Raw genomic sequence first — 17,085 nt, 5'->3', positions numbered from 1 at the left:
AGTACTTGGCACAGAAGGAGCTCATCTTTGAGCAGAAGTGCTGTTGATTGATGGCAAGTGTGTGGATGAGAGAACGTTCTGCCCCAGCATCAAGGTGGAGGTTTGCCATTACCCAATCATTGCTCACCTATCGATCTTCAAAGTTCCCCCAACACAGTCCACCCCCACCTGCCTCCCAGTTGGGGAGATAATTCCATATTTCTGCCGCCGCCGGTATAGAGAACTGCTTAGCTCGTCCTTCTTGTTCACAAGAGGAAATAATTTTATCTCCCTGAGAAGTCCAGTCAATGTAGCCCGTTGTCTTTACCCCCAGTGTCATTCTGGTGAATCTGTGCTGTAACCCCACAAAGAATGCAGATACTTAAGCTGTGCTTTATCCATCCTCTCTGAGGTAATGCCAGAATGGGCAGGCTTTGGGCCAGGTCAGACCATAAATGTGCACCAATACAGTGTAGCAACTTCCTAAGTCGAAGAAGCAGAGAGGGGCTTTTGACCAGAGAATGTTATGGTTATCCAGTAATAACTTGCAGTTTCTGTGTGTGATGATGGGGGAAAGCTTTAAGTACTGGGTGTCTAAACAAAAGGCTGTAAAATATTGGACTCACACAGGAGGTCAGTCAACATCAGCAAAGAAAAGGTGGAAGTTCAAGTTTCACAAGAACTAAGCTGAGTCTCATCCCAAACTTTTATTGGCTGTACCTTGTGCCTTCTGCCATTTTATCTGTCAGATTGAAAAGTAGGTCAGCTATGTAAGGAACAAGCGCAACACTTTCTCTCTTGGCTTCTCTTCATTTATCTACAGCTCATTAAAATTTTCATTTAGACATTGTTGAAGATGACTTTGCAAACTTTAACAGCATATGTGTAGTTTGACTGTTTCCTATTTCCTTCCTACCTCTCCAAATCAAACACATGACTAATGGGATTTTAATGTTTTAATTTTTTTTGTTTAAACAGCAAAATTAAACGGAGCCACTGCCTAGCAAGATTGTGCATTTGCAAAATCTACTGTGTCAAAACTGACAAATGGATCCTTTGCTTTTGAGTATAATTCATTTCACTGGTACTGGTGGCCTCAGCAACTCCTCCAAGATTATTTGCTCTGATATTGTGATCAGTGGTTACTATTTCAGTTGTGGAGTTGGGGGTTAGGAGAGAGGAGGAACTCAGAGATCTGGGATCAGTTAGTCCTAGTTATTAAATGCCTTTTTTTTACAGGGGATGTTTCTGATGCATGAGGTTCTCTCTTTCTGACTCTCTAAGAATATCTCTCGATCTCTCTCTATATCTGTCTCTCTGTCAGTCTCTCCTTATTGCACAGTGCATGGCATAGTTTGGACACATTCTTGAATCGTGAATGTTTCAGTGGTGGGGGGTGGGGGGGGGGAGACATTTGGCTGTTTTTTCACTTTAGGAGCAGCCACATCGATCAACCACCATGCCTGGGATTTGCCCGTTGATGATCTCTTGCTTGTCGTTGAAGTAAAGCATATTGATGGGCGACATTTTGGTTGGCGTGCAGCAGGGGCCTGCTGACCCTCGGGCGTTGGCGTGATGCACCAGGTGGGTATGCGGGTACTTCTGCATAAACATGTACTCGCATTGACCAGAGCAATAGTTGGCTTTGTATCGTTTGGGAGCAATAATCCAGTCCCAGCCAAAGGCCTCAAAATCAACGGTTAGCGGAAAACGGCAGCAACGGGACTCTGTAGAGTGCTCGTCACAATCTAGCCCCAGGTTTCGGCGGGTACGTTTGTTTGTTTCTGCCACTTTGACTTCCAGAAATGGTTGCTGTCAAAAAGAGAGAGAGGTTTTTTTCATTCAAGTGTATCTATACATTTTCTTCATGTCATTAAAACTCTTAAGTGTCTCTGCTATGCTGGAACAAAGGGCAAAATATGAAACCAGAGACATAAATGCTCAGGCAGGACACCAACGGAACATCTCTGCTGTTCTACCAGTGGTGTCCTCTTGATACTTCTGTGCTTTACCGACTGAAAATCAATGGTGTACCACAGGGATCGGTGCTGGGACATCTGTTGCTTGCTTATAAGTGACTGAGAATGTAGATAGCCTGACCAGTAAGTTTTCAGACAACACCAAAATTGGTGGTGGTCTCAGGATGCAGTGGAACATGGGCCAGCTGGAAAGTTGGGCAGAGCAGTGGCAGGTGGAATTTAATGCAGACAAGTGTAAGGTAATGCACTTTGGGAAGTCGTATTCTGGTAGGACATATAAAGTAAATGGAAGACACTTTAGGATGTACAGAAAGGGTGCAAGTCCATTAAATCTTGAAAATGGTGACACAGTTGGATAGGGTAATGAAAAAGCTATGATTTGGTATGCGGGCCTTCAAAGACCATAACATTCAGTACAAGAGTTGGGACCTCATGTTGCAAGTATTAGTGCAACATTTAAAAGGTATTGGACAAGTGTTTTGATAGGAAAGGCATAGAAGAATTCAGGCCTACTGCAAGCAAATGGGATTAGTGTAGTTAAGCATCACATCTAGCACGGATGAGGTGGCTGAAGGGGCTGTATGAATCTATGATTGTAAATACATTCATCATCCAGTTTGCATTACTTGCACTATTTATAGTGCAAGGATTTTTTAAGTGATCACGGGCATTTTTGATGCACAGTTAACCATCTCATAAACCTCATAGCCACTCTCAACATTGATACTTAACCAGCAGGTGCTCTAAATGCACTGACAAGTTACCTTTGCAGCCAGTTTAAATGTGGATGAAATTCACCTCCCACAAGGCAGCCATTTTAAGCACATTATCAGAATGCAGTCAGATTCCTAGAAATTGGCTGAAATTCACTGAGTCTATTTATGGAAATCCAGCAGTAGTTTTGATGTTTTTTTAAAAAGCAAATTAACCAAATTCTGGAAGTTTAGAACAAAATTAGAAAATGACGGAAGTGCACAACAAGCCAATGGGAAGTCCTTTCTCAGATTTAAGTCCTTTTGAATGTACAGGCAGATTTCAAAGATGCTTAAAATTCATAAAATAAGTCTATTAGTACAATTTACCTAACCCGAGCATCCATTTTAAATGCATTGATAAATTTGCCCTAAATCTATAGTTTAAATAATATATGTGCCACAGATATTTTAGACTTGCTTTTCAAATTCAAAGTTGTCAAAATTCATATCCACTGAGTTGTCAGAATGCAACAGGGACTTCGAGGAGCAGGTAAGGAGACAGATTCTGGAAAGGTGTAATAATAACAGGGTTGTCATGGTGGGAGATTTTAATTTCCTAAATATCGACTGGCATCTCCCTAGGGCAAGGGGTTTAGATGGGGTGGAGTTTGTTAGGTGTGTTCAGGAAGGTTTCTTGAAGCAATAGGTAGATAAGCCTACAAGAGGAGAGGCTGTACTTGATCTGGTATTGGGAAATGAACCTGCTCAGGTGTCAGATCTCTCAGTGGGTGAGCATTTTGGAGATAGTGATCACAATTATGTGTCCTTTACCATGGCATTGGAGAGGGATAGGAACAGGCAAGTTAGGAAAGCGTTTAATTGGAGTAAGGGGTAATATGAGGCTATCAGGCAGGAACTTAGAGCCATAAATTGGGAACAGATATTCTCAGGGAAATGTACAGAAGAAATGTGACAAATGTTCAGGGGATGTTTGCGTGGAGTTCTGCATAGGTACATTCCAATGAGATGGAAAGGTTGGTAGGGTACAGGAACCGTGGTGTACAAAAGCTGTTGTAAATCTAGTGACAAAGAAAAAAAGAGCTTATGAAAGGTTCAAAGAAACTAGGTAATGATAGAGATCTAGAAGATTATAAGGCTAGCAGGAGGGAGCTTAAGAAAGAAATTAGGAGAGCCAGAAGGGACCATGAGAAGGTCTTGGTGGTCAGGATTAAGGAAAACCCCAAGGGATTCTACAAGTATGTGAAGAGCAAGAGGATAAGATGTGAGAGAACAGGACTTATCAAGTGTGACAGTGGGAAAGTGTGTATGGAACTGCAGGAGATAGCAGAGGTAATTAATGAATACTTTGCTTCAGTATTCACTACGGAAAAGGACCTTGGCAATTGTAGGGATGACTTAAGCAGACTGAAAAGCTTGAGCATGTAGATATTAAGAAAGAGGATGTGCTGGAGCTTTTGAAAAGCATCAAGTTGGATAAGTCACTGGGACCAGACAAGATGTATCCCGGGCTACTGTAGGAAGCGAGGGAGGAGATTGCTGAGCCTCTGGCAATGATCTTTGTATCATCATTGGGGACAGGAGAGATTCTGCAAGATTGGAGGGTTGCGCATGTTGTTCCCTTAATCAAGAAAGGGAGTAGAGATAGCCCAGGAAATTATAGACCAGTGAGTCATACCTCAGTGGTTGGTAAGTTGATGGAGAAGATCCTGAGAGGCATTATATGACTAGGAATAGTCAGCATGGCTTTGTCAAGGGTGGGTCGTGCCTTACGAGACTGATTGAATTTTTTGAGGATGTGACTAAACACATTGATGAAGGTAGAGTAGTAATGTAGTGTATATGGATTTCAGCAAGGCATTTGATAAGGTACCCCATGCAAGGCTTATTGAGAAAGTAAGGAAGCATGGGATCCAAGGGGACATTGCTTTGTGGATCCAGAACTGGCTTGCCCACAGAAGGCAAAGAGTGGTTGTTGATGGGTCATGTTCTGCATGGAGGTTGGTGATCAGTGGTGTGGCTCAGGGATCTGTTCTGGGACCCCTACTCTTTGTGATTTTTATAAATGACCTGGATAAGGAAGTGGAGGGATGGATTAGTAAGTTTTCTGATGACATGAAGGTTGGAGGTATTGTGGATAGTGTGGAGGGCTGTCAGAGGTTACAGCAGGACATCGATAGGATGCAAAACTTGGCTGAGAAATAGCAGATGGAGTTCAACCTAGATAAGTGTGAGATGGTTCATTTTGGTAGGTCAAATATGATGGCAGAATATAGCATTAATGTTAAGACTCTTGGCAGTGTGGAGGATCAGAGGGATCTTGGGGTCTGAGTCCATAGGACACTCAAAGTTGCTACGCAGACAGACTCTGTGGTTAAGAAGGCATATGGTGCATTGGCCTTAATCAATCGTGGGGTTGAGTTTAGGAGCTGAGAGGTAGTGTTGCAGCTATATAGGACCCTGATCAGACCCCACTGTGCTCAGTTCTGGTCACCTCACTATGGGAAGGATATGGAAACCATAGAAAGGGTGCAAAGGAGATTTACAAGGATGTTACCTGGTTTGGGGAGCATGCTTTATGAGAATAGGTTGAGTGAACTCGGCCTTTTCTCCTTGGAGTGACAGAGGATGAGAGGTGACCTGATAGAGGCGTATAAGATGATAGGTATTGATGGTGTGGATAGCCAGAGGCTTTTCCCCAGGGCTGAAATGGCTAGCATGTGAGGGTACAGTTTTAAGGTGCTTGGAAGTAGTTACAAAGGAGATGTCGGGGCTAAGTTTTTTATGCAGAATGGTGAGTGCATGGAATGGACTGCCGGCAACAGTGGTGGAGGCGGATACGATAGGGTCTTTTAAGAGACTCCTGGATAGGTACATGGAGCTTAGAAAAATAGAGGGCTATAGGTAACCCTAGGTAATTTCTAAGGTAAGGACATGTTCAGCACAGCTTTGTGGGCCGAAGGGCCTGTATTGTTCTGTAGGGTTTCTATGTTTCTATTAAAGTTTACATACACCTAACAGCCATTTCCTATTGCATCTTTTGGCCTAATTTTCAGAATTTGGATGGTGCTAGCAAGGCAGTCATTTATTATCCATCCTTAAAAGCCCTTGAAGTGGTGATGAGTGGCTGCTTCCTTGAACTGCTGCAGTTTGTGTGTATCAACGTACACAGGGCTGTAGGTGGATGAGTCTGCTGGCGTGATAACATGTGGGGCTGCAGAGTTTGTTTTCTGGACATTGGATTGAGAGAGGTCAGTCAGAGTCCATTAGAGTAGGCAAGTCCTGACCTAACTACGGCACAGATAATTGGCTGAGGGTTTCAGCAGTGGTTGCTTGGAGGCAGAGTTTTCTGGGTATCCAGAAAATCCATTAAATACATGTTGAATTTATGGAAAATTAAAGAAGAGCAGTAGAGCACTGAGCTTGAAGATACAACTTGATAAAGTGAGATGGAGAATGAAATTACCAAGGATGAGATCTTGATCACCACAGAAGCAGAGGAAACTCAGCAGTGGGAAAATTATTGTGGGACTTAGATGTGTTGGGAAGAGGTGTGGAGATCGTGAGCGAGAGGCAAGAGGGTTGGAACATGATGAGATTCTCAGAGGAGTAGAGTGACGAACCACATGGGAGAGACATGACAGTGTTGGATGACATAGTCAGCCTGGTATAGGGGAAAGTTATCATTGACCTGCTTTCTATTAAGACAATGCTGTCAACGTGACAGTCCACAGTATTCTTTTTTCCCAAGTGAGCAGACCTCTAGAAGGAGGTGCCAGGGACACTGGCACAGAGTACCAGGTCAGGAGTGGGTGCAGTGAGTTGGACAGGGAGAGTTTGCTGAAATTAGTTCTCAGTGGTCCTGTGGGGTAGGGATAGCTTGACACAATGAGAGCTGAGGATGGAAGCAGGAAATCAAGAGTGCAATGCACCTGAATGACAAGTTTGACCAGAGTAAGGAGAAGGGGGAGGGAGGGTAAAGTGGACACAGAACCAGTGGGTTCAGGTCCAGCCCATTCTTGGCTGAACTGCTCATTTCCTTGGGCTCATGTTTGCAAAATAGTCAACTGATCCTTGTCACACAAATAGAGTCTTATAGGAGCCAACAAGTCATGCTCAGGTTGGGTTGGAGCAGGTAATGTTCTGGTCATGTATTTAGGTTCTGGTTGGGTTAGCTCAGGCTGACTCAATACTTTGTGAGCAGTGACAGCAAGCTGTTCTTTTCAACTGCCTTCCAAACATGACTTCCACTATTACACGACCAATAGTACATTCGAACTTGTTATTTATGGCTATGGTCGATCAGATATGAAAAACAAATATCTCCACAGGCCAGGTCAGGTTTTAATTTTATCCGCAAGTAAACCACTGGCAAGCTATACCTTGTTATCAGTCAAATGCCTGCAGGAGTGGAAGGTCATGAGTGTATTCCAGTTAGTCACAATTATATCAGAAAGCAAAGCAAACTGATGAACGCAAAGAATTTTCAGCAATTATAAACAAAAAGCACTTTTATAGCACCTTTTGCGACTTCAGCTGTCCTAAAGCTGTTCAAAATTGCAGCAGCCAATTGCGCACAGCAAGCTTCCACACATAGCACGGAGAAAAATGACTGGCGACTGTTGGATTTGTCTGTGGTGCGGAGGTTAAAGGCCCTGCTGCATTGCCACAGCTTCCCCCATGACTATCACCTACCATAGTCACCTGGCAATCATGGGAGAGGTTTAGCTGGCTGGAACTGTTTGTTTCTCCCCTTTGCGCTCTTCACATTCTCTTTCCAAAAATGAGAGATGTCAAAGCAACTTTTATACTGAAAAGTGTTTGGGAGAACAGTTTATGCTTCCTTAATATCCCTTGAGAGAAAGATGGACTGCTGAGGAGAGTTGGGGTGTTGAGGAAATTGGACAAACCACTGAACCTAACAGCGAAGCAACTGAATCCTCAGGATGTGCTTTGCACAGGTTCTGTGGCACATAACAAGTCCAGAGAGCTGACACACTGCACCAGCCAGCACTCCACCGCCAGCTTCCCTTCAGAACAATTAAATAGATTTTGACAGTGGTAAACTACTGGAAAAAACTTAGCCATGATATGCACAGAAAAAGTAGATGCAGGAGTGAGCTTTTCAAAGACAACCTGCTTGCTTTGTCAGAATAAAGATGATCTTTTGCCTCAGACCCAGTTTCCCACAGCAACTTAAATGTTCAAAAATCTATCACTCTCTGTTGAATATATTCAGCAACCAAGCTTTGACAGCCCCCCTGGGGCGAGTGTTCCAAAGACTTACCACCCTCTGGGTGCAGAATTTTCTTCTCGCCTCTGCTCCTTATTTTGAGACTTTGATCCCTGGTTCTAAAAACCTGAGGCAGGAGAAACATCTCACCTGCCAAGCCACAAGTACCTTTTAAGTGATACAGCCTCTCATCCATCTAAACTGGACTACCAGTCTCTGCCCTCGCAATAATTCTGCCAGCCAACATCTTTCAAAATGTTGAAAGTAAGAATAGGAGCTGTTCAGCCCTCAAGCCTGCTCCGACATTTAGTAAGATGATGGTAAATCATGGACCTAAAATTTACTTCCCCATCCAATCCCCATATCCTGCCATTCCCTTGGTGCTCATAAATGTACAAGTTCCAGCTTTGCACATCCTCAGTGACTAAGCACACACAGGCTCTGGTGGGGGAGACACAACCTGAATGAAGAAATTCCTCCTCCTGTTCATACTAAAGAGTCTGCCCCCAGTTCAAGCTCCTCCACTCGCAGGAAACAGCCTCTGATTATCTTTGGGAGTTTCTCCTGAGAATCTTTCATGTCTCAATGAGATCTCTGCTCACCCCATTGAATTTTAGAGCAATTTTATTCTGTCTTCATAATACAACCTCCTTATTCCAGTCATCCATCCAGTAAAACTGCTCTGGGCAGACCTGTAGACCAGTGTTTGGGTATGGAGACCAGAACTCCAGGCAGTACTTCCAAAGGAAGTCTTACCTAATCTCCTTACTCTTGCACTCTAAAGCCCCTTGCAATAGAGGCAACACACCATTTATCTTTGTTACCTTTGTGTCTTATGAACCACCACGCCCACATCCCTCTGTGCAGCAGCATTTATTAATCTCTTGCCATTTAAAAAAAAATATTCACTCCAGCAGCGTCTTTTTCTTTGGCTTTTTTCCAATTATCGCCATTTACCAACTGTCCTCCCATTGGATGCTTAATAATGCTGTCTTCAGTCACTAAGCACGGGCTCTATTTGTGTGGCTTTCTCTGTAAACCAGGGATACCTGTGCCTCCTTAACACAGGACTTAACGTGAACCGTACTTACCAGTCCCTTCTCTCCACTTCCTGGAGATGTGATGGCCAAGTCATTCCCGTCCATATCAAAGACGTTGATCTCAATACCCCAGTTGGTGTGAGGTTGCTTGAACCAGTTCTGCAGCACGTGCTTAAAGTCGATGCTTTGCCAGCGCCCATTGCGGGAGTCCATGTCTATTTTTAAGGATCGGATCCGCGAGTGCCTGCTCCCCTTTTCCGTCACAGGTTTCAGCCTGAGGATCTGCAGATACACTGTGGAGGTGTGCAGTACTGGTCGCAGGTAAACCCACAGGTGAGCTCGCACCACATTTGTAAATGTGACTTTGGGGCTAAATTTAAAAAAGCAACATTTTGGACTCCCATCCACTTGGACACAGGGGTCAGCTACAAAAAGAACAAATCAAGAAACAGAATCAAAGCCAACTAATACATATCTGGTTGGATAGAACTGTAGCCATCTAGTAAATTTGGATAGTGTTATTGACAGCTAACCCATATATAATTGGATAGAATTGTAGCAACTCATACAAGTGATTAGAAAGAATGGTAGTCAAAAATACATACGCATATGACTAGATAAACTGAAGCAATTAAATATTTGATTACATAGAATCTTACCAACTGGTATGCTTGATTGGTTATGATCATTTCAATAGGTACATTTAATGTCAGAGAAATGTGTACAATATACATCCTGAAATTCCTTTTCTTTGCAAACATCCATGAAAACAGAGAAGTGCCCCAAAGAATGAATGACAGTTAAATGTTAGAACTGCAAAGCTCCTCCCCAACTTCCCCCTTCCACACATAAGCAGCAGCAAAGTCCCCCCATCCCCCATCAGTGAAAAAGCAATGACCCCCTCCCCCCACCCCCCCCCCCCACCGAGCAGTCAGGAGTGCAGCAAAGCATCATTTCCAACTAACGTGTCTGATTGGATAAAATCTCAGGGAACTGGTACATGTGATTGGATAGAATTAAAGGCAACTAATAATTTTGACTGATAGAATCATTACCAGCTCATATATATCTGCTCAGATAGAATTAAAGCCACTAGTATATATCTAATAGAACAGGATTGTAACCAACTAACACATCCATGATTGGATTCATAGTCAATAGTACACTTGGCTAGATAGAATCATCACTGATAAATTTTCATATTTGATTAGATAGAATCATTGCCAGCAAATACATGTTATAGGATATTATAGATTCAAACCAATTAATACATTTCTGGTTGGGTAAAATTGAAGCAAATTAGTTCATTTGATTGGACGGTTTCACCACCAACTGATACATATATGATTGAAACATTTGTAGCTAACTAATATAATTGACTGAAACTTTGACCTAAACACTGAATTAAGTTTTATGCTGTGAAAGAGAATAGACAGTTAAGAAAAATATGTCACTTTTAATGGAAACCAAACTGTTCACAAAGTTGTCTCTCTACTCAGAGCGTACCTTTACAAAATAAAATAAAAAGCACTTGTTATACACTGTGTTTCTATGGTTGTATGGTAGCTAAATTACTGAACCAGAATCTGGAAGTAAACCGGTGACAGGATGAACCTCAACATATTAGCTGACGAATTTAAAGCTGTCATTAAATAAGCATTAAATTTCTTGGTAAGATAAAATCAATAATAGCAACCATTAAATTAATGTTGTTGTAAAAATCCATCTGGTTCACTGATGTCCTTCAGGGAAGGGAATCTGACATCCTTACCCCATCTGGTCAATATGTGACTCCAGACCCATCAATATGGTTGTCCACTCTGAAATGGCCAAGATGGAAATGAGATGCCCAGTAAATGCCAGCTTTACTAGCGGTATCTACCTCCCAAGAACAAATAAATAAAATAAAATTTGAGCAACACACCCTCCTAAAATTGAATTCCAGCCCATTAAGATGAGAATTGTTGCTTCACTGTTTTGTAGTGATGTTGGCTCTGCTTCCATGTGAAACTACCAGCATTTCGCACTTAGACCAAATAGATACTTTATTCGAAAAGCAATTTAATCATCGTGAGCCACAAAGGTGTTCCATAGGGATGGTCACTTGGGTACAATTTTACCCAGGATGCCTCTCTGCATGGTGGTGAAGTAAAGGAAGATTCCTTACTTGTGGAAATGCATGAAGTTACAGCAGATCTGTCCGATACTAAGAAACTGGAGCATTAATCAGTAAGTAATTGATCATTATATTTTCTGTTTTAAGGATTTTATTCTGAAAGGTACAATGAAGAAAAATAGCATAGAATGCAAAATGATTGGAGTATTACAGTAATGATGTAAGGTGGCCTCATTTTGAATATCTTGGGTTTAAAATTACCAATTTTTTTTGTCACTTGAACACCCATTACCAGCAACACCAGTAAATGATGTGTACTGAGCCGTTTTGCGTCAATAGAATCGATCGTCCCCGGAGTAAGTCTCATTAATGGAAGTGCTAATCACGTCAAGACAGCTGGACACCAGATGTGTTTTGATGAAAAGTCATTGGCCTGAAGCATAAACTGTATTACGAGGAGCCTAGATAAAGTGGATGGCCAATTGTTTCCCCAGAGTAGGGGAGAATAAATCCAGACCACATAGATTTAAGGTGAGAGGAAATATTTAAAAGGGAGCTTATTCCTTACAGAGGGTGCTGGGTAATGGAACCAGCGGAATGTAGAAATGGGCACAGTTACAACATTTAAGACAGGTGCATGGGTTGGAAAGGTTTAGAGGGTTATGGGCCAAATGCAAGCACATGCATGGGATGAGCTGAGATGGAAATCTTGGTTGGTATAGATGAGTTAGGCTGAAGGGCCTGTACCCATGGCGATAACTCTATGACTCTAAAGATGAGTGACTAATATAAACAGAGAAAGAAAAGGACTTGAAGTTGTAGAATCCAGTATTCAGTCCAGACGGCTGAAATGCCCCCAGACAGACAATGAGTGTCTGTTCCTCCAGCTTGCACTGGGCTTCACTGTAACAGTGCAGGAGCTCGGAGCCCGATAGGTCAGACAGGAGTGGGACAGGGAATTAACGTGGCAGGCAATGGGGAGCTCAGCATCACTCCTGCGGACTGAATGTGGGTGTTCATCCAATTTGTGCTTGGTTCCTCCAGTGTAGAGGAGAGCACATTGTAAATCTAATCCACCGGAGTGAAAGAAGACTGCTCCAGTGGTGGGGGAGTGGTGTTCAGAGTTTGAAATTATGGGTCATCTTTTCAGAACAGAGATGAGGAGACAATGGTGAACCTTTAGAGTTCTTTACCAATTACTGAGTATGGTCAAAATAGATCAATATATTGTTAGATGGAGTGATGAGATATGAGCTTAGTGCAGGAAAATGGTGCTGAGCTAAAAGATCAGTCATGATCGTACTGAGTGCCTCCTACTGCTTCTGTTCCTCAAGTTTTTATGTAGTCCCCTCATTTGGTAGTTTCCATAAGAGGGAGCTCTGGGTGGGGGGGTGAGGACATATTGGACCTGAAGCCCAATCCTCTGTTTCCAGGATGAAACATAATAATTCAGCTGGTGTTAAGTCACATTGAAACTTCTGCTTAAGGCATGATGGATCACAGCAGCAACATACCCCTGGATCTCATGGTCGGTGGACAGGAGGGAAGGCAATAGTATAGCTTATTTCTCGGTTTTCCTGAACAGACTGTCTCCATCAGAGGTACCTTGCAATGCCCCTCAAGTAGCCTTTTCTTCACCTGGCAGAGTCTAGATTTTCCATTCTCCACTATTTTAGTGCTGGATTGAAAGCGATCCATTTGATTGGGTTGATGTTATCATTATAACAGAGTTAGAAAGGCTTGGCAGAATCTATGAAAGTGGGGCAGCACCGCCAAGTCTAACCTTCTCTTCCTAACAAGCACTGTCAAGACCTTCTCTAGGCTTGCTTACGTGCGATGATCCTATTTGTTTCACACTCACTCCCCATATTATCTCCAATTCATAATAAGCCACACCATGGGAGAACTGTATATCTACAAGTAAAGATATTGTCTGTTTGCTTTTTAGATCTTTTTTTCCTTCTGCGCCCTTTTTTGAGCTTTCTATGCTGATGGAAGAAAATACTCCTCAGTGCTTACTGCACCCTTTCTCTATTTTACACTGGTTCTGCCCGTTAATGTACAGTGATTAAAATCCCCTCCAATTATTTCTGATTGCAATTAAAAGAATCATTCATGAGACACTGATGTTGTTAATGGTGCCAGCGTTTATTGTCTGCTCTTAATTGCCTCTAAACTAAGAAGGTAGTTGAGAGTCATCCACTTTGGAGTTGCACACAGCCCAAGCTGGATAAGGACATCAGTGAACCAAACTGCTTACCCACATCTCAGAAATTTGTCTCCATATTTGCTTTTCTATTATCTTCTGCCTGAGTACTCCGAGTTCTGTTGCACAGCATGAGCTTCCCCAGTCTTGGCTCACTTGCGAGAGATCAGTGAGCACCTGGTATCACACATCACCTTGCTTGTTGATCTTCTAGCAACACTCTACTCAGCTATGATAGTTTGTAACGATCTTGCCATCCTCTCCCAACACCTTTTCTTTATCAATCTCCATCTTTATCTTGCCTGAAAAGCATCTGTAGCTAGTTCTCAATTTGGGTGAAGCTAATTTTCCATGGCTACAATACCCTTGATTGTCCCTTCTGTCACATGAAGAATTCAGGAAGTTTGAAACCTTTACTGACTATTTGATTTTTGGTTGCATTTTTTGCTTCTATATGTTTCTGTTACACATTTCAGAAAATTAAATTTCCTATTAGCAATGTGAACCTAACTGGCTTTTTTAGTTCTTATGGACTTGCTCTAAGCTCCCATTACAAATGTAGGAATCACATTAGCCGTCCACCAGCTCTCAGACACTCTCCCTTTCTAAGGAATTTCTAAATATGCATTAACAATTCCTCTGCTGTGTTCTCTTTGTGTTAATCAATGATATCCTCTTTTCTATCTTAAATTTCTTTAAATACCTTTTTGATCTTTTCACCTTTTGATCTTGTTCAGCACAGCTTTGTGGGCCGAAGGGCCTGTATTGTGCTGTAGGTTTTTTCTATGTTTTTATCTCATTGCATGGTCCCATTGTTAACTTCTCTGATAACAACTGAATCAAAGTTCCATCTATTACTTTGCTGCCCTTGCCTGTGATTTTACTTGTCCTTCCTTTTGTGACCCTACATGGTTACCCTTTATTATTTACATGTCCATCAAATACTTTATTATCTTGCTTTTTTATTGTTAGGAAATGTAGAGGAGGCTTGACCCAAAAGCAGAGCAGCAGAGATGATTTAGCGGTGAGCAGTAACTTTAGTAATTAACTGCAAAACAACAGGCCACCAGGAGTCACAAAACAAGAGAGAACAGATAACTGAAGGCTGAGAGCCACCGGTTGAGCTGGGTTTAAATAGGCTGCAGGTGATGAGTTGGAAATCAGTCACAGGTGACTCTGTTAGCTGGATGGAGACTTGGAGATGGCTGTCTGGGCAGGCATGACAGGACCCCCCGCCCCCATCACCACCCCCAAACTTCCATGGCTGTCACCTGACAGTCCAGGGCAATTTGGATAGGTCCAGTGGAACTCCTTGATGAGCAATGGATCCAAGATGAAACTAGATGGCAGTTAAGACCTCTCCTCTGAGCCATACCCTTCACAGTCGACTGCACACCCCGTCCATGACGACATGAGTTCATTAACCAGTGAACCGTGTACACTGGACCACCTTCCACCATCATAGGTTCCAGAGTTGCAGGCTCGGGTGGGTTGAGTGGCCCACGGACAACAGACTTGAGGCAGGACACATGGAAAGTAGCTGTGATCCTAAGGGACTGTGGCAACTGGAGATGGAAAATGACTGGATAAATGAAGCAGGGCAAGAGCTTGTGAGGGTTGGTGCGCAGGGAAATGATCTAGAGTGGACAGCCAGACACAGCCTCAAGGCCGGAGTATTCTGGCTGAACTTCAACAGCAGATAGCCTGGCAGCAGTAGGCATAGGTGGCGGCTAGAATGGCCCTCCATGCCCTCATCCAAGCATTCCAGCAGTGGCAATCCAGGATCCTGATGGATGTGGCCTCCACTGTTCGCTCCTCCAATGGGAATAATGGGGGTTGGTAGCCATAAAGCACTTCAAAGGGTGACATACCTATGGCAGAGGAGATGTGTAGATTGTGGGGATAGTTTGGCCCAGAGCCAATACTTCTTCCATGTAGAAGGGTTAGAGGAGGTGAAGTATCACAGAAACTTCTCCACTTACTGATTGGCTCTTTCTGATTTGCCCATTGTTCCGTGGATGATAGCCAAAGGACAAATTCACTGAGCTGCCAAGGGGGGAGCAGTGAGAGATGAATTGTGGGCATCACTCCAACAAAATGTCCTGGGGGATGCTGTGCAAGTGAACTACATGTTGGAGAACCAGGTCTGCAATCTCAGTGGCTGATGGAAGTTTGGGGAGAGCAATGAAGTGGACTGCCTTGGAGAACCAATCCACCATCATCATGATCACTGTGGCCCCATCGGAATGTGGCAAACCTGTGATGCAATCTATGGCAATGTGGGACCATGGCCATCGAGGGATGGGCAGGAGCCATAGGACCCCAGAGGGCAGCTGGAATTGGACCGGGCACATTGAGGGCAGGCAGTGACGAACTGAATTACATCTGCGATCATGGTGAGCCACCAGAACTGGCATCGCAGAAAGTCCAGAGCCCATCATGCACCTGGATGATCAGAAAGGGTGAGGAGTGGGTGCACTGGACCGCCTCAGGGTACACTGTCACCAGCACCCACATGCAGCTGTCAGATGTGTTGCCTGGGGCAGCCTTGTGCTGTATGACCTGACAGGTCTGGTTCTCAAGGTCCCAGACAATCAGGGCGAGGAGCTGGCAGCGTGGAACGATGGGCTGAGGGCCGGTCTCCATTTCCGCTGGGTTGAACTGTCATGATAGGGCATCCATCTTAGTGTGCTATTACAGCCAGGTCAGTAGAAGATGGTGAAGTTGAATTGCTCAAAGAAGACGGCCCAGTGAGCTCAATGTGGGTCGAGTTGGTGGATCTGTTGAATGGATATGAGATCCTGGTGGTCAGTCCAGATCAGGAAGGGCCAGCTCACCATTTCTCCAAGGCCCATTTAAAGGGGAGTGAATGAAGCCGTGCTGTAGCACTTTGATGTAGTCACTCATGGCTTGTGTCCCAGGAGGGGAGAACAGATGCTTCAGAGAGGGATGGTGCTGGGGAGGAGGTCAATCGCCCAGTCATGTGGTCTCTGTAGCAGCATGGTCTGGTTTACCTTTTACCGCAGGTGATGGCTAAATCGTGGTATTCCTGCGGGAATTCGGTGAGGTCAAGGATTTCCTCTGTCTCCATGGATTCACGGGGTGAATTCCTCTGGGGGTGCAGGCCGGTGGTGCAGCTGGAGGGTCCCAAACTCTGCAAGAGACTGGGAGGAGTTTACCAGATAGAAGGCTCCTCCTCTCTACCTGAACAGAGTGAAAATCTGATGATTGGCTACTCTGCAATAAACACACAAGTTGTTTCTCCACCAACAGTCCCACTCTTGGGGGTTTAAAGGAGCTCTCCCTAACTGCATGGGTCCCAGAGGTGTTGCTGATGAGGGTCTCACAGCCTGAAATAGCGGGGGTTTTGGCTGCCGATCAAGGGTCATTCCGTAAGACGCTTATCAATATGGAGGACTAGAGTGATGAGGCTTTCAAGGTTGGTGGGCATCTCCTGGGTAGACAGCTCATCTGAGAGGCAGTACTTCCACATTCCAGCTGCACTCTGCGAGAGGGCCCTAAACTCCACAGAGCATAAGCCTTAATGTAAGTGAAATATCTGATCCACTGCCTTGCCTCCGCATCTCGGGTGGTCTAAATCCTGATGCCTCCTCATAATGTCAGGAAATGTGGAAGAGGCCTGACCCAGGCAGGCACAGGGCAGCAGAGATGGTTTATCGGTGAGCAATCTCCTTCATAAAAAAATTCAAAATAAGAAGCCAGGAGGGGCCACAAAGCAAGAGAGAACAGATACTTAACAAAATAACTGAAGGCTAGGAGCAACGGGTTGAGAATGGCTAGGTTGATGAGTGAACAAGG

At 43.8% G+C, this 17,085-nt stretch overlaps 1 protein-coding gene across 1 annotated transcript in view; it reads right to left on the bottom strand.

The window, feature by feature from the left end:
* Positions 1–1,410: 1,410 nt before the first annotated feature.
* The window catches only part of LOC132384474 (growth/differentiation factor 11-like), a 29,021-nt gene continuing 13,346 nt past the window's right edge, over positions 1,411–17,085 (bottom strand). Inside the window, exons 2-3 of the mRNA XM_059955625.1 lie at positions 8,996–9,369; positions 1,411–1,791 (exon numbers count right to left, since the gene is read on the bottom strand). Of these exons, the coding sequence (XP_059811608.1) occupies positions 1,411–1,791; positions 8,996–9,369 (755 nt within the window). The remainder of the gene's footprint in view (positions 1,792–8,995; positions 9,370–17,085) is intronic.

The sequence above is a fragment of the Hypanus sabinus genome, chromosome X1, assembly GCF_030144855.1.
Source record: "Hypanus sabinus isolate sHypSab1 chromosome X1, sHypSab1.hap1, whole genome shotgun sequence".
In the NCBI taxonomy this organism is placed as follows: Eukaryota; Metazoa; Chordata; class Chondrichthyes; order Myliobatiformes; family Dasyatidae; genus Hypanus; species Hypanus sabinus.
Note: the sequence above shows the minus strand (reverse complement) of the source record. Positions and strands in the feature narration are given on the sequence as shown.